The sequence below is a fragment of the Schistocerca cancellata genome, chromosome 3 (genome assembly GCF_023864275.1).
Source record: "Schistocerca cancellata isolate TAMUIC-IGC-003103 chromosome 3, iqSchCanc2.1, whole genome shotgun sequence".
In the NCBI taxonomy this organism is placed as follows: domain Eukaryota; kingdom Metazoa; phylum Arthropoda; class Insecta; order Orthoptera; family Acrididae; genus Schistocerca; species Schistocerca cancellata.
Genome location: NC_064628.1, coordinates 197664331 through 197683006, shown reverse-complemented (window position 1 = coordinate 197683006; position 18676 = coordinate 197664331). Strand labels below are relative to the sequence as shown.

The window sequence follows — 18676 nt, the reverse complement described above, 5'->3', positions numbered from 1 at the left end:
ACGTAAGGGGTGTTTACAGTCTGAAAGGGAACAAGTTCCCACGGATAAATTATTTATCGATTATGTGGTTGCTTCAAACGGCTCTGAGCACTATGGGACTTAACTGCTGAGGTCATCAGCCCCCTAGAACGTAGAACTACTTAAACCTAACTAACCTAAGGACATCACACACATCCATGTCCGAGGCAGGATTCGAACCTGCGACCGTAGCGGTCGCGCGGTTCCAGACTGAAGCGCCTAGAACCGCTCGACCACTACGGCCGGCTGATTATGTGGGCTGCCTTTCTCGCACTCTCGCACTAAGGGGGGGAAATCGTTATGTATTGATTGTAGTCGATGGTTTTACCCAGTTTGTTTGGTTACTTCCCAGAAGAAAAGTTACAACATATCTTACTATATGCTACGTTTATTATTTATTGTTATAAATCCCTTTAGCTCCTTATGTGGAGCACAGGGCTGCAACAAAGGATCACCAACTTGCTCTATGTTCTGCTAGTATTGTAATATCTTCCCATCTTATTCCTTGACGTTGACCTCCTGCTTCAACTGATCGTCTCCACGTCACTTTTTGCCTGCCTCGTCTCCGTCGTCCATGCTTCCTCCGCAGTATGTTCATTTGGTCTCCTAAGTGTATTTCCTAGCCATCTACACTTCCTGCTTCTTATTTGCAGCTCAGTCCGCCCCAGTAGCTGAGTGGTCAGCGTGACGGATTGCCGTCCTCCGGGCCCGGGTTCGATTCCCGGCTGGGTCGGAGATTTTCTCCGCTCAGGGACTGGGTGTTGTGTTGTGTTCATCATCATTTCATCCCCATCCGGCGTGCAGGTCGCTCAATGTGGCGCCGAATGTAATAAGACCTGCGCCAAGGCGGCCGGACCTGCCCCGCGAGGGGCCTCCCGGCCAATGACGCCAAACGCTCATCATCATCATCATTTGCAGCTCAGTTGGCTTCTGGCTGGTTGTTTCCCAGAGTGTTTCGTTATAGATGATATTTGGCCACAATACCCCCAGAATGAACCTGAGACATCTGTTGTTGAATGTCTGCAGCTTATGGATTATCTACCTTGTCACTTTCCATCTTTCACATCCACGTAGAAGCACAGATTTTCAAATAACAGCAATTTGGTCCTCAATGTTATTTCCTTAAGTCTTCAGATAAAGCGGAGGGCCTTTGTTGATGCGGCTGTTAATGTCCTCTGTTGCACCACCTTATGGTGTAATCAAGCTTCCAAGCTAGCTAAACTTATCCACCCTTTCGATTACCTGGCTCCCGAGCTTAAGCCCTGCGATGTTGTCATCATTTGCCCTCACGTGTTTTGTTTTTTGGGCATTAATTTTCAAACCTGCTTTCTTCACCGCAGATTTCAGGTCTTGTAGTTTCGTTTTCATGTCATTGAGACAGTGGGACAGAAGGCAAAGGTCATTTGCAAAATCTAGGTCTTCTAGATGCGTTCCATTGCTCCATTTTATTCCCATCACTTTATCTATTGCTTGCATCATTACAGGATCCAGTGCCACTTTAAATAGTTTCAGAGAGAGCATTTAGCCGTGCTTAACTCCTCTTTTCACTGATACTGGATCTGAAAGCAGACCTTGATGTTGCATCTGACACTTGTTGTTTTCACACATGCACTTGAAAAGAGCAGTTATTTTCTTGAGAATCCAAAAGTTTGCTGTGAACTCCATATTTTTGTTCTAATTAAACTGTAGAAGGCCTTGTCAAAGTCTACAAACAGCATGTAAAGCGGCGACTGGTATTCATATGAATGTTCACCTATTATTCTCAAGGTGTTTATCTGGTCAGTGCAAGAGTGAACTTCCCTGAATCCTACTCGTTCTCTTCTTATTTTCTTGTCTACATATGCGTTTTTCCTATTTGGGATTATTCACGAGAGGATTTTGCTTGGGATTGACATTGCCTCTGTTCCAATCATTCGGTACTTTTTCATTCATACATATAGTTGTCAAGAGCGGATGTAATATTTCTGTTGCTATAAAGTGCTTAGTGATAATGTCCCAGATTTTCTTTCCAGCGAATTCAAACGTTTTTGTTTCAATAATGCCATCAAACAAATTACTATCACCCCATATTACTCTCGGCCTTCCTTTTCAGAAAGAGTTAGTAGGAATTCGAAGGCCGCCTTGATCATTTACCATGCCAAGAGTCAGACCAAATTGGTTATTTCACTACTGTAGATCAATTTCGCCTTTAATTCCGCGCAGCATGAAGCCTTTAGAGGAGTTTTGGCGGCAGTTATGTTTGCATACTTTCTCAATTCTCCTCTTGTCAACTTCTGGAGTATAAAAGATCTCTGCCTGATCGTAGGAGTAGGGGGACCCCAAAAGAGGAAGAAGAAATTGACATAAAGAGTGGGGAGGAGGAGAAGGACGAAGAGACAGGGAGAAGGAGCTAGGTCGGAGGACAAGATAGCGAGTGACAGGGGGAAGAAACATGGGAAGTAGGAGTTAGAGAAAGGAAGGAATAGGTGGACAGGAAGAGGAGGAGTAACAGATAGAGAAGGGCTGATAGAAGACTGGAATAAATACGTACCTGGGCAATGCCAGGTACTGAGCTAATCTAAAATAATTCTCGTCTTCTCTATTCAAAATCATGAGAAACTGTTACACATTCGATTCAAAATAACAAAATGTTCCACATCTAGTTCCACGAAGACCCTCTTGTGCAAAATTGTCTCTTTGTGGTATGTCACTGAACGGAGTTAAGATAAAACGTTCCACCTTGAATAGACTCATTGAGTCAAAATTAGAGTCCTTCAGGGTCACTACGGAGACAAGCATTAAAAATACTTGTTATCAGTCTTCCTCCTCCTCTTGGTAAGGTAAACCGTAGATGTACATAACAGCCTTGTAAAATTTACCTTAAAAATTTAAAATACTTTTTCCTAGTAATTCGCATTTGAGTATGTCTTTTACAGCTTTGCTATTATATTGACAGCTCCTATCACTATATGGTCAAAACAGTTAAATATGAATCTTGCACCACGAAAAACACAATTTGGTTATTAATGTACAGTTAATAGCTTGTTTACCCGCATCTCGTGGTCGTGCGGTAGCGTTCTCGCTTCCCATGCCCGGGTTCCCGGGTTCGATTCCCGGCGGGGTCAGGGATTTTCTCTGCCTCGTGATGGCTGGGTGCTGTGTGCTGTCCTTAGGTTAGTTAGGTTTAAGTATTTCTAAGTTCTAGGGGACTTATGACCACAGCAGTTGAGTCCCATAGTGCTCAGAGCCATTTGAACCATTTTTTAATAGCTTGTTTGCACTTTACAGCAACTTTGCATATGGTTTACAATTTCAGGCAGATTTCTGAGGTGACTGTAAAAATGTACATTTATGAGCCAGACCATTAAGAATGGAATTAACCACATATTTATGATTGATAAACAATAGTGATAATTAGGTCTCTATCTATGAAAGCGCTTGAAGCGTTATAAGTTCCACAGAAGGAATCAGATGACAGGACTCGATAACCTATTCCATTGTAAGGGTAGTAAGTCTTACGTTCGATTAGTACTGGCTCCTATCTACGAAGTTCGAAAGAGTCGAGGCCCATTCGGTAGTATAGTAACGATAAGTACTAGGCACATGTGGCGGTCTAAATTGCACATGTGAATACCAGTTTTGGAAAACTGAGTCCAATGGGGGCCCAAATCAGAGGACGCAAAATTCCTGGATGATGGCTGGCTGCTCATAGTGGCTGCAGAGTAGTATCCTCCAGATTGGGCTGCTATTCGAAACACAAGGTGTAGATCCTGATGGTCACTCTGCTTTGGAATTGCTTGCACTGGCTCAGCGGACGGAATTGGTGGAGAGAAGTTAGGCGCTGTCCTAAATTCACATCTGCTCGATGCTTAGGTAGCATGTGATTCGCAGAGGCAATGTAGTGGTTCCAGTTGTGCCAATGATCTTGAGGCTGGAGCCTCCACGGTGAAGCTATCACTGCCTATTTCCGTCGTGCTGGCTGGAGTTTCACTTCAAAACAGACAAGCATATATTGGACACAGTTCAGCTTGTTATGGTTGATACTCTTTCCCTCTGGGTCCACCAAGGTAGTGTTTCCTGTAGAGCCAGAGCACGGTCAACTTGCAGACAATTTCAGTAATGCAGGTGTCTGTGGATGCAAGCAAGAACTTAGATGCATCACTAAGATGTTGAATTTCCAAGCCTAGTCACAGAGCGCGGAGGTTGGAGGCATTTCCTCTATGTTAAGCACTGTGGGCCGCGATCTGTGAGAGATCTAACTGAAGAGTACAACGCTAGTGCGGGAACAAGTGATCGGAGCACACTGTTGAGAGCATGTTATTGAATGTGGGGAATCCCAACAGGCGAACTTCACAAGTTTTCATTTTAACACAACGAAATCGTCGATTACGATTGCATTTGGCACGAGATAATCGAATTGGATTTGGATCAATGGAAACGTGTGGCCTGGTCACATGAATCACGTTTCTTGCTACATCAAGTCACTGATCATGTCTGACAGCATACAGGCGGACAGCTGCTCGATAGATGCACTGTCCCGCGGGAGCTTTCACTGGGAGCAGTATGATGCTATAGGACCCATTCACGTGGGTTTCCATGGCAATTGCGACAGTAATCAGAGACATCGTGTCAGCTGTGAGCCACTTGAATATTATTGAGAACCAATGGCGTGCCTCACATCTAACGCCATCGACAATGCATCTTCCAGCAGAACAAATCCCCGTCCCATAACGACAGAATCGTTCTACAGTAGTTTGAGGGGCATGATCTACATCTACATCTACATTTATACTCCGCAAGCCACCCAACGGTGTGTGGCGGAGGGCACTTTACGTGCCACTGTCATTACCTCCCTTTCCTGTTCCAGTCGCGTATGGTTCGCGGGAAGAACGACTGTCTGAAAGCCTCTGTGCGCGCTCTAATCTCTCTAATTTTACATTCGTGATCTCCTCGGGAGGTATAAGTAGGGGGAAGCAATATATTCGATACCTCATCCAGAAACGCACCCTCTCGAAACCTGGCGAGCAAGCTACACCGCGATGCAGAGCGCCTCTCTTGCAGAGTCTGCCACTTGAGTTTGTTAAACATCTCCGTAACGCTATCACGGTTACCAAATAACTCTGTGACGAAACGCGCCGCTCTTCTTTGGATCTTCTCTATCTCCTCCGTCAACCCGATCTGGTGCAGATCCCACACTGATGAGCAATACTCAAGTATAGGTCGAACGAGTGTTTTGTAAGCCACCTCCTTTGTTGATGGACTACATTTTCTAAGGACTCTCCCAATGAATCTCAACCTGGTACCCGCCTTACCAACAATTAATTTTATATGATCATTCCACTTCAAATCGTTCCGCACGCATACTCCCAGATATTTTACAGAAGTAACTGCTACCAGTGTTTGTTCCGCTATCATATAATCATACAATAAAGGATCCTTCTTTCTATGTATTCTCAATACATTACATTTGTCTATGTTAAGGGTCAGTTGCCACTCCCTGCACCAAGTGCCTATCCGCTGCAGATCTTCCTGCATTTCGCTACAATTTTCTAATGCTGCAACTTCTCTGTATACAACAGCATCATCCGCGAAAAGCCGCATGGAACTTCCGACACTATCTACTAGGTCATTTATATATATTGTGAAAAGCAATGGTCCCATAACACTCCCCTGTGGCACGCCAGAGGTTACTTTAACGTCTGTAGACGTCTCTCCGTTGATAACAACATGCTGTGTTCTGTTTGCTAAAAACTCTTCAATCCAGCCACACAGCTGGTCTGATATTCCGTAGGCTCTTACTTTGTTTATCAGGCGACAGTACGGAACTGTATCGAACGCCTTCCGGAAGTCAAGAAAAATAGCATCTACCTGGGAGCCTGTATCTAATATTTTCTGGGTCTCATGAACAAATAGAGCGAGTTGGGTCTCACACGATCGCTGTTTCCGGAATCCATGTTGATTCCTACATAGTAGATTCTGAGTTTCCAAAAACGACATGATACTCGAGCAAAAAACATGTTCTAAAATTCTACAACAGATTACGTCAGAGATACAGGTCTATAGTTTTGCGCATCAGCTCGACGACCCTTCTTGAAGACTGGGACTACCTGTGCTCTTTTCCAATCATTTGGAACCTTCCGTTCCTCTAGATACTTGCGGTACACGGCTGTTAGAAGGGGGGCAAGTTCTTTCGCGTACTCTGTGTAGAATCGAATTGGTATCCCGTCAGGTCCAGTGGACTTTCCTCTGTTGAGTGATTCCAGTTGCTTTTCTATTCCTTGGACACTTATTTCGATGTGAGCCATTTTTTCGTTTGTGCGAGGATTTAGCGAAGGAACTGCAGTGCGGTCTTCCTCTGTGAAACAGCTTTGGAAAAATGTGTTTAGTATTTCAGCTTTACGCTTGTCATCCTCTGTTTCAATGCCATCATCATCCCGGAGTGTCTGGACATGCTGTTTCGAGCCACTTACTGATTTAACGTAAGACCAGAACTTCCTAGGATTTTCTGTCAAGTCGGTACCTAGTATTTTACTTTCGAATTCACTAAACGCTTCACGCATAGCCCTCCTTACGCTAACTTTGACATCGTTTAGCTTCTGTTTGTCTGAGAGGTTTTGGCTGCGTTTAAATTTGGAGTGAAGCTCTCTTTGCTTTCGCAGTAATTTCCTAACTTTGTTGTTGTACCACGGTGGGTTTTTCCCGTCCCTCACAGTTTTACTCGGCACGTACCTGTCTAAAACGCATTTTACGATTGCCTTGAACTTTTTCCATAAACACTCAACATTGTCAGTGTCGGAACAGAAATTTTCGTTTTGATCTGTTAGGTAGCCTGAAATCTGCCTTCTATTACTCTTGCTAAACAGATAAACCTTCCTCCCTTTTTTTATATTCCTATTAACTTCCATATTCAGGGATTCTGCAACGGCCTTATGATCACTGATTCCCTGTTCTACGCTTACAGAGTCGAAAAGTTCGGGTCTGTTTGTTATCAGTAGGTCCAAGATGTTATCTCCACGAGTCGGTTCTCTGTTTAATTGCTCGAGGTAATTTTCGGATAGTGCACTCAGTATAATGTCACTCGATGCTCTGTCCCTACCACCCGTCCTAAACATCTGAGTGACCCAGTCTATATCTGGTAAATTGAAATCTCCACCTAAGACTATAACATGCTGAGAAAATGTATGTGAAATGTATTCCAAATTTTCTCTCAGCTGTTCTGCCACTAATGCTGCTGAGTCGGGAGGTCGGTAAAAGGAGCCAATTATTAACCTAGCTCGGTTGTTGAGTGTAACCTCCACCGATAATAATTCTCAGGAACTATCCACTTCTACTTCACTACAGGATAAACTACTACTAACAGCAACGAACACTCCACCACCGGTTGCATGCAATCTATCCTTTCTAAACACCGTCTGTACGTTTGTAAAAATTTCGGCTTCATCCAGCTTTCTGTACCTATAACGATTTCAGCTTCGGTGCTTTCTCTATGATAGTAAAGTACATTAACTTGTGCTCCAAATTCGCCTGATCCTAACCCACTAAACACACTTTGGGACAATACTGGGCAACAGCTTCGCGCCTCCAAATAGCCAACTTGTAATTTACGGTAATTACGTGACCTGGGCATTACGTGTTTCATACGTCCGGATAGCAAGCAGTTGTCGATCCCTTGTCACGTAGAATCGCTGCTGTATTTCCTTCCAAAGGTGTACCAACTAGATACTAAGCAGATGGCCATAACGCTTTCGCTCATCAGTGTACTACCTGTAGATCTTATCAGATAATTATAATCTTTATTAAGCCGGTGGGGCACCGTTACTTTCACCAGATCTATAAAATTATGGTTTCTCGCAGATTTATGCAGATAAAGTAGATATATTTGATGTCCTTTTCGCGATATGCATTCCAAGCTTACGAACAATCTCTAAAGGCACCGTGTTTGACGAGACAGAGTACCCTAATCATCATTTCATCTATTTCGAGCCTGAGCTCCGTCTTTAAGAACCTCGAACTGTCAGTGAGGTTGCTCTTCCTTCATCCGCTCCTTCTGTGCATAAAATATCTAAATATTGATTCCCACACAAGCATTCGTACCTTATTTTGTTTGAGCCCACGTCCTACCAAAGACTATTTTCTTTTTCGTAAGCAACTATTTATAGCAATCGTTAGTGTAGAATGCCATCGATAGGTAAATATCTTTTTGTTTCTTAGGTTGTCAAATAGAAAAAAATCGTGTTTTCTTACGTTTAGTGATCCTTTGCTGTGAGCTTTGTGAGTAGGCTGTTTAGGTTTTCATGTTGGTAACGCCACGTAGCGGTCTGTATGAGAATCACTGACTGTGCTGTGTGCAGTCTGTGGCTGGTTGGACTCATTGTTGGAATATTCACTTGTGTATTGTTGGGCAGTTAGATATGAACAGCGCATAGCGTTCGGCAATGGGAGGTGAGCCGCGAGCAGTGATGGATGTGGGAGGAGGGATGACAGAGTTTTGAGAGCGGATGATCTGGACGTGTGTCCATTAGAGACAGTAAATTTGTAAGACTGGATGTCATGAACTGATATATATATATATATATATATATATATAATGACTTTTGAACACTATTAAGGTAAATACATTGTTTGTTCTCTATCAAAATCTTTCATTTGCTAACTATGCCATTCAGTAGTTGGAATCTTTTATTTAGCTGGCAGTATTGGCGCTCGTTGTATTGCAGTAGTTCGAGTAACGAAGATTTTTTTTTTAGGTAAGTGAGTCATGAAAGGTATAGGTTATTGTTAGTCAGGGCCATTCTTTTGTGGGGATTATTGAAAGTCAGACTGCGTTGCGCTAAAAATGTTGTGTCAGTTTAGTGATGATCAGAATAAGTAAAGAGAGAAATGTCTGAATACGTTCAGTTTTGCTCAGCCGTTTGAAAATCAAATAAGGTAAGAGGTTTTCCAGCACTGTCATTTTTAAATTTTTCCAAGGTGACGTTTCAGTTTTTGATTCACTACGTCAAACGATTGACTCCGAAAGAGAAGTTAAGCTATTACTACACTCCTGGAAATGGAAAAAAGAACACATTGACACCGGTGTGTCGGACCCACCATACTTGCTCCGGACACTGCGAGAGGTCTGTACAAGCAATGATCACACGCACGGGGCACAGCGGACACACCAGGAACCGCGCTGTTGGCCGTCGAATGGCGCTAGCTGCGCAGCATTTGTGCACCGCCGCCGTCAGTGTCAGCCAGTTTGCCGTGGCATACGGAGCTCCATCGCAGTCTTTAACACTGGTAGCATGCCGCGACAGCGTGGACGTGAACCGTATGTGCAGTTGACGGACTTTGAGCGAGGGCGTATAGTGGGCATGCGGGAGGCCGGGTGGACGTACCGCCGAATTGCTCAACACGTGGGGCGTGAGGTCTCCACAGTACATCGATGTTGTCGCCAGTGGTCGGCGGAAGGTACACGTGCCCGTCGACCTGGGACCGGACCGCAGCGACACACGGATGCACGCCAAGACCGTAGGATCCTACGCAGTGCCGTAGGGGACCGCACCGCCACTTCCCAGCAAATTAGGGACACTGTTGCTCCTGGGGTATCGGCGAGGACCATTCGCAACCGTCTCCATGAAGCTGGGCTACGGTCCCGCACACCGTTAGGCCGTCTTCCGCTCACGCCCCAACATCGTGCAGCCCGCCTCCAGTGGTGTCGCGACAGGCGTGAATGGAGGGACGAATGGAGACGTGTCGTCTTCAGCGATGAGAGTCGCTTCTGCCTTGGTGCCAATAATGGTCGTATGCGTGTTTGGCGCCGTGCAGGTGAGCGCCACAATCAGGACTGCATACGACCGAGGCACACAGGGCCAACACCCGGCATCATGGTGTGGGGAGCGATCTCCTACACTGGCCGTGCAGTGCACGGAACATCCAAACCGTCATCGAACCCATCGTTCTACCATTCCTAGACCGGCAAGGGAACTTGCTGTTCCAACAGGACAATGCACGTCCGCATGTATCCCGTACCACCCAACGTGCTCTAGAAGGTGTAAGTCAACTACCCTGGCCAGCAAGATCTCCGGATCTGTCCCCCATTGAGCATGTTTGGAACTGGATGAAGCGTCGTCTCACGCGGTCTGCACGTCCAGCACGAACGCTGGTCCAACTGAGGCGCCAGGTGGAAATGGCATGGCAAGCCGTTCCACAGGACTACATCCAGCATCTCTACGATCGTCTCCATGGGAGAATAGCAGCCTGCATTGCTGCGAAAGGTGGATATACACTGTACTAGTGCCGACATTGTGCATGCTCTGTTGCCTGTGTCTATGTGCCTGTGGTTCTGTCAGTGTGATCATGTGATGTATCTGACTCCAGGAATGTGTCAATAAAGTTTCCTCTTCCTGGGACAATGAATTCACGGTGTTCTTATTTCAATTTCCAACAGTGTATGCTGCAGACTCTTTCTCAACACATGACTGTGCTGATGTAATGCATATTTTGAGAAAATTTCAGAATGATAGTGGTTTTCAAAACTAAAGTCGAAGGAAACGATACAAATTCTGACTTTTATCTTATCCCAGAGTGGATAGTAGCAATTTCGATACAACAACTTAAGATTATCTGTATCAGATAACCGATAAACAGTATACATATAAAGGCGGCGCGACGAGCTGGTCCAGAGTCAGCCAGTCAGAGATGAAGACTGCTCTACTGCTGTGTCTGGTGACCGCTGCCTGCAGCGCCGCCCCCTCCACGAGGCATCACTGGCTCAGGCCTGCCTACCAGGGCCGCATAGTGGGAGGCGATCTCGTGGACATCTCGCAGTTCCCGTGGCAGATCTCCCTGGAGAGCCTGGGCTATCACTACTGCGGTGGCTCTATCATCAGTTCCACGTGGGTGCTGACTGCCGCACACTGTTTCGATATTGACGACTTAACCACTTACTTAGCACGAGCAGGAACCACTGTAAGAGAGACTGGTGGCTCTACCTTCCAACTCGCTTCCAACGTGGTTCACAGTGAATTTAGTTGGGTTACAGGGGAGTACGACATCGCTGTCTTCAGCATCTCTGGATCATTCTCATTCGATAACAATATTCAGGTACTGACGACAAAAATTCTGAAGCTTACGAAAAATGTTTATTCATAGATACAATCACCAAATAGTTCTGAACATCAGATGATAAAATTTTGTATTTGCATGTACAACACTGTTGAGGTCATCGTTCTAAAACTCTGAAGAGCGTCGTATTAAGGTAGAAACCGGTCACCATGGTGTAACTACTCGTATTTAGTGGCTGTTGCTGTGAATAAACATTTTCGAAAATATTGCAATAATGGTGGTCTTGATTACATCACTATTCGGTGCTTCGAAAAATAACTATGATTTATTTATGCAAATTGATACCAAATTAATGATGCTAATGTTCCTTATCTTCGAAAAAATGGCTCTGAGCACTATGGGACTTAACATCTGAGGTCATCAGTCCCCTAGAACTTAGAACTACTTAAACATAACTAACCTAAGAACATCACACACATTCATGCCCGAGGCAGGATTCGAACCTGCGACCGAAGCGGTCGCACGGTTACAGACTGAAACGCCTAGAACCGCTCGGCCACTCCGGCCGGCCCCTTACCTTCCACATTGGCCTCTTATTTCACGATCTTTAGAACAAATCACTGTCGACAGTATATGAGGAAATTTGAATAGTCACATGTTTGTTTTATTTATTTTCATTCTTAGCATGTCAAATTTCTTCACGTTTGTAGTAACATATGTGCAAGGTAATAAATTTTAGTACCAAAAGTTTTTAGTGTAGGTTATTCCCTTCTCTCCCATTTAGTACTAGCAAACTGTTACTGACAAACTGTCGTTAATGAAATGTGGACATAGCGCTCCCACCTACTTTTTTTGTTGTGGGATTCATTAAACTGTAGTGGTATTAATAGCTAACAAAGCTCATATATTTTGCCTTAAATTGACACTGCTGTTAAATATTATCTCCAATATCGTTTCTTCCTCGACATCGCTCGTTAATCTTTCTAATAATGCCTCCTTACTTCTGTGCCTTATTAGCAGTATGCTGCTACCTCGCGCTACTTGTAGGTGTTTATTGATTATAGCTAGCAGTGAACATGGCTCACTGAACATTAATACAGCTATTACCCTTGAATTACACGCGAATATATTAATCGAATGTACGTAAAATGGTGTGGTACATCTTTCGTTAGCTGAAATGTTCCAACTAATTGTGCTATGAATTCTCTCTGTCAGGAGAGTTCCTAGAGTATATCTCGTCTGGAGTACAACAACAATTCCAGTCGTCCTCCTAGCACTAGATCGTATCTAGGTCATTTCTTACCTCTAGGAATCCAGCAAGGAACATCTTTTCTACATATTCCAGTCATTTACCTAGCTACATGTACCGCCTGTTTCCATTTTACTTTAATTGTGGTCATAATTACGTCTCCTCTTGCAGTCTGATTAGTGATCCATTTGTTCTTTCTCCTGTCTCTTAGCTACATCCGCAATGAATAACTCTATTTGTCTCCGAGAAATCCTCACCTTTTGAATAGATTCGTCATTAGAAGTCCAAATCTCACCCCATTAATCAAAACTTGAAAAACACAATATTTATATGAAACTTCCTGGCAGATTAAAACTGTGTGCCCGACCGAGACTCGAACTCAGGATGTTTCCCCCAGGCTGTGGCTAAGCCATGTCTCCGCAGTATCCTTTCTTTCAGGAGTGCTAGTTCTGCAAGTTTCGCAGGAGAGCTTCTGTAAAGTTTGGAAGGTAGGAGACGAGATACTGGCAGAAGTGAAGCTGTGAGGACCGGGCGTGAGTCGTGCTTCGGTAGCTCAGATGGTAGAGCACTTGCCCGCGAAATGCAAAGGTCCTGAGTTCGAGTCTCGGTCGGGCACACAGTTTTAATCTGCCAGGAAGTTTCATATCAGCGCACACTCCGCTGCAGAGTGAAAATCTCATTCTGGAATATTTAAATGCTTTCCTATATAGACACAACGGAAGCTTGGTTTCGAAAACTTCTATTATTATGTCATCTTTTTACATTTCTGTTTATTACTTTTGCTGTACAGTCAGTCACTGTCTTCCAGCTCCCCTGAATACAAAACTCAACAACTGCTTTCTATAACTCTACTACTACTTTGTAGAATTTTCACTTCGATGTATTTATCGCACATTAATTGTTATAGGAGTTGTTATCAGGTCTTGTTACAAATTTTATATACTGCATTTGTAGTTGAATTTTATCTGCACGAAAGGTGAGCCGTACAATTTCACATGCTAAATGAAGGCATTCTTATTTCATTTTCACCTGTTTAAGGATTTGGTAACTATCCCTAAGGCCACTGAGAAAAGTTTTCTTGATATAGAGTCTTCTGCCTCAAGCCATAAGAATACGGAGGTACTTAGGATGGTGCAAGGAGAATAGGTCAACGTATTGGAAAATTCTGAGTGGGCTACTCTGTGTGTCAGCTCAGCAAATCGTGAAATTATGGCAGTGACTATGTCACCGGCAGAGCGTCTTCGAGATGTAGATGTACATAGAGTTCTTGGCACCTAGAAATCAGTAATATCAGTGGTAAACGGCAATAGTAGGTACAGGACATTGGTACAATGAAGGTCAAAGAGGCAGAAGCTAATGCATGAGCTAATGTGATGCATGATCAGGTAATTGTACATATGCGGCCCAAGGAGGTGGAGTCCCTCAGTTAAAGGTGGATGTAAACTACAGTTGTAAAGCAATGGTTCTGATACATAGATTGTATTAGGGCTATGTAAAACTCAGTTCTAAGCAGTGATTTCAGGAGAGTGAAAGTACCAGTAGATTCATAATAAGAGAACACTTTCTTGATGTTACTTGGTAACTACTCGAGAGTAACTCACTGCCTTCTGCTGCCTGCCTATCGATTTCTTTTGACTTGTTTCTGTGGCTTGCCGCTTTTTTCTTGCAGATCTGTTCAACTTTGTCGAAGTTCATACTTCGCTGACTGAAAATAAACTCGATGAAGGATGCACTTTATTGTACTCTTCATATTTATAGTTTCCAGCAACCGACCTCATAAAGCCAGAACTTTTCAGCCTCTGAGATGTCATCCCGTCTGTGGCAGGTGCGCTCCCACTTTCCATCTACACTTTACGACAATAATTTTCAGCACGCTACATAGTAACGACAGAAATGTTTACTTGACAAATTTTATATATCGAATCTGACAAGAATGAAGACACCCTACTAACATACACATCTTTCCTGCAATGCTACCGTTACTTAACAATTTTTCGCATGATTATTACGCAACTTGTGGCACCAATTCTGATTAGAGGTGGGGAATCCACTCCTGAATTGATTTCTTTTTTATAAGGAGTGAGCTATAGGTGACTCGGAAAGAAAAGAGCAGTAGCTGCTATGATCCTAAATGTCTCTCTGGTGACATTAGTGAGCAAGACGAAGATTCTGCGGCAGGCTGCAGCAAAAGCGTCCCACACCGCATGGTGAAGGAAACTTTTCGCAAGCTGTAGAAAAATACGCTATAGACCATGTGCGTATATGGATTTGCGTGTCTTGCTGATGTGTGCAGCTTTTCTCGCCCGCCGGCCGAGGTGGCCTAGCGCTTCTAGGCGCTACAGTCTGGAACCGCGCGACCGCTACGGTCGCAGGTTCAAATCCTGCCTCGGGCATGGATGTGTGTGATATCCTTAGGTTAGTTAGGTTTAAGTAGTTCTAAGTTCTAGGGGCTGATGACCTCAGAAGTTAAGTCCCATAGTGCTCCGAGCCATTTTTCTCGCCCGTGAGAATAATAGAAAATAAGGGAAGACTAATTCTTCACAATGCTGCATTAAAGCAGAAAACACTTTGCCAGGTGGTGCAGAGGAAGCCGAGGCGAACAATTAGATATACGACACTTGTGGTCTGTCAGGTCGAGAAACTACCTCAAATTCGGCTAAAGCTCTACAGAAACTAGAGCACGTGCTCGTTTTGCGAGGCTTTATACTAGTATATTGTCTCGCTGTCCTCGTGCAATCTATTACTCCCAGAGAAAAAAATTAATACGACTTTTTGCAGGAAATCTGCTCATTCAGACTTTTGACTTCAGTTCTTCTCTGACATCAGCTTTCATGCTCCTGTCAGATGGTGTGTACCCAGCTACACATTTTATGAACCGTGTCTTCAGTGCTTGTATTCATTGCTCATTGCCTTTTCTTACAGGTACTGACATCGTTTCACAGATCATAGGGACAGTTTTCTTTCTTAGTTTAGTTTTGAAGGTTATATAGATTATTCTGTTAATTTAGTTAAATAATTATAATTTTTGTATGTCCTTTTCTATGACGAGTGAGGTAGTATTTCCTGGAATGAGTTTCTGGCCGAGCAGTTATAGGCGCTTCAGTCTGGAACCGCGCGACCGCTACGATCGCAGATTTTAAAATACAAATACACATCCATGCCTCGGGCATGGATGTGTGTGATGTCCTTAGGTTAGTTAGGTTTAAGTAGTTCTAAGTTCTAGGGGACTGATGACCGTAGAAGTTAAGTCCCATAGTGCTCAGAGCCATTTTTAATGAGTTTCGTCTTTCTATTTCTTGATCATATATTATTGTTTTGCTGGGAATTTGTTCGTGGCCCCTGAAAGCCATAACTTTTGTTTTCTTTGAAGATAAAAACAGATTACTTAATGTAGCTTTCGTGCGTAAAATATGAGCAGGTGTTTGGACTGTGTTCTCAGCTCCAAGGAAGTCACACACCGTTATATGTGTCGATTGTTGAGCTAAACAGGCATTTATGTGACGGATATTTACCTAGAAACAGTGATCCCTTAAACAGAAGGAAAATCAGAAAATTGCTGTACCAAATAGTATAAAAATTGGCTCTAAAATATATTGTATTCCATTTATGTCAGTGTTCTGTGACCTTGTATTTTAAAATGAAGGATAAATATGCACCGAGAAAATAAATCGGGTCATTTCGAGTAAAATAGGCCAAATTTTATTTAAAAATCATTACATTAATTAATTTTTCCTTCTCAGGTACAGATATACACTCCTTGAAATTGAAATAAGAACACCGTGAATTCATTGTCCCAGGAAGGGGAAACTTTATTGACACATTCCTGGGGTCAGATACATCACATGATCACACTGACAGAACCACAGGCACATAGACACAGGCAACAGAGCATGCACAATGTCGGCACTAGTACAGTGTATATCCACCTTTCGCAGCAATGCAGGCTGCTATTCTCCCATGGAGACGATCGTAGAGATGCTGGATGTAGTCCTGTGGAACGGCTTGCCATGCCATTTCCACCTGGCGCCTCAGTTGGACCAGCGTTCGTGCTGGACGTGCAGACCGCGTGAGACGACGCTTCATCCAGGCCCAAACATGCTCAATGGGGGACAGATCCGGAGATCTTGCTGGCCAGGGTAGTTGACTTACACCTTCTAGAGTACGTTGGGTGGCACGGGATACATGCGGACGTGCATTGTCCTGTTGGAACAGCAAGTTCCCTTGCCGGTCTAGGAATGGTAGAACGATGGGTTCGATGACGGTTTGGATGTACCGTGCACTATTCAGTGTCTCCTCGACGATCATCAATGGTGTACGGCCAGTGTAGGAGATCGCTCCCCACACCATGATGCCGGGTGTTGGCCCTGTATGCCTCGGTCGTATGCAGTCCTGATTGTGGCGCTCACCTGCACGGCGCCAAACACGCATACGACCATCATTGGCACCAAGGCAGAAGCGACTCTCATCGCTGAAGACGACACGTCCCTCCATTCACACCTGTCGCGACACCACTGGAGGCGGGCTGCACGATGTTGGGGCGTGAGCGGAAGACGGCCTAACGGTGTGCGGGACCGTAGCCCAGCTTCATGGAGACGGTTGCGAATGGTCCTCGCCGATACCCCAGGAGCAACAGTGTCCCTAATTTGCTGGGAAGTGGCGGTGCGGTCCCCTACGGCACTGCGTAGGATCCTACGGTCTTGGCGTGCATCCGTGCGTCGCTGCGGTCCGGTCCCAGGTCGACGGGCACGTGCACCTTCCGCCGACCACTGGCGACAACATCGATGTACTGTGGAGACCTCACGCCCCACGTGTTGAGCAATTCGGCGGTACGTCCACCCGGCCTCCCGCATGCCCACTATACGCCCTCGCTCAAAGTCCGTCAACTGCACATACGGTTCACGTCCACGCTGTCGCGGCATGCTATCAGTGTTAAAGACTGCGATGGAGCTCCGTATGCCACGGCAAACTGGCTGACACTGACGGCGGTGGTGCACAAATGCTGCGCAGCTAGCGCCATTCAACGGCCAACACCGCGGTTCCTGGTGTGTCCGCTGTGACGTGCGTGTGATCATTGCTTGTACAGCCCTCTCGCAGTGTCCGGAGCAAGTATGGTGGGTCTGACACACCGGTGTCAATGTGTTCTTTTTTCCATTTCCAGGGGTGTACTTATCGTAAACGATGACTGTAGACACTTAAGGTTAGTTATAGCTGAGTTATAATTCTTATACTGCATTTTGTTTCCAATAAAAGGATAAAAGCGTAACAAGAATCAGTCATGAAAACGAGTTAGGTCATTAGGATGAAGGAGCAGTTCTGATCTGATCCATGAAAGGAAAGGGTTTGCCCATGCCTAGTTCTGATTACTACGCAGTAGCCTACGTAATTTGTTAGTGCTTATCGTATGTACCAACAAGTTGTCTCTACAATGACGGTGGAACTGTCCACAGACGATCAGCCTCGGCACGACAGAACCTGCAGTTGGCACATCTGTCACGATTAGTGGATGGGGCCGCGTAGGCCTGGCAGAGCCCGGCTCTACGCAGCTGCGGGCTGTCAGCACTGTGGTCGTGGACAGGACCACGTGCGGCGCCTCGTGGGGTGACGTCACGGAGAACATGCTGTGCACGAGCGGCGACGGCAAGGGCGCGTGCCAGGGCGACAGCGGCGGTGCGCTGGCCGTGCGAACCACGCAGTACGGCGTCTTCTCGCGCACGTTTTGCTCCAACAACGGCGTCCCTGACGTGTACACCAACGTCGCTGCACTGCGGTCCTGGATTACCAGCAACACAGGCGTCTAGCCTGCTACCTCCACTGCACGCCAGTGTAAAAGAACACCAGTTAAAATCGTAAACACGAAATAACGTTTGTTCCAAATGGTGCAAGGAAGCACGAATGTGTAGAGTTTAACGCTCGGTTGACAATAAATTGAGAGATGTATATTGATAAAATGTAATCAATGTGAAGTTTCGGACCCAACGACCATTTTTCATCCTACTTACGAATCTGTGCATAAGGGGATAAGGGGGTTAGGACGTCAAACCGGCCGACTTGGAGCAGGAGAGGCACCACAGGACATTTTAATTTCCACTGTCTGTACTTTTACAAATAAATTCATTAAACGTTGTGAGCACGACCAGGAAGGATTCAGAATTCACACTCATAGCAGTGGAAGTTCGAAAACATAACAAAATAAAATTTTTTACATGTGTAATTTCACCATTTTTTTCACTTACTAGTGGCAGTATTTGTTGCTATAGGTACACTTTTCTTCATAAGTAAGAGAGACTCTTCGATGAATTTTCCACAGCATACAAACCATACTTAACAGTGTCTGAAACTCTGGAATTTTCCAAATCTATTAAAAACTGTGGTAAAAATTGAGGT

At 44.8% G+C, this 18676-nt stretch overlaps 1 protein-coding gene across 1 annotated transcript; it reads left to right on the top strand.

Annotated features, from left to right (window-relative positions):
- The first annotated feature begins 10677 nt into the window (after window positions 1–10677).
- Window positions 10678–18216, top strand: LOC126176218 (trypsin delta-like). Its single transcript, XM_049923361.1, has 2 exons — window positions 10678–11082; window positions 17740–18216. The coding sequence occupies exons 1-2, from the start codon at window positions 10678–10680 to the stop codon at window positions 18088–18090; spliced, it is 756 nt and encodes a 251-aa protein (XP_049779318.1). The 3' UTR covers window positions 18091–18216.
- The last annotated feature ends 460 nt before the right edge of the window (window positions 18217–18676 follow it).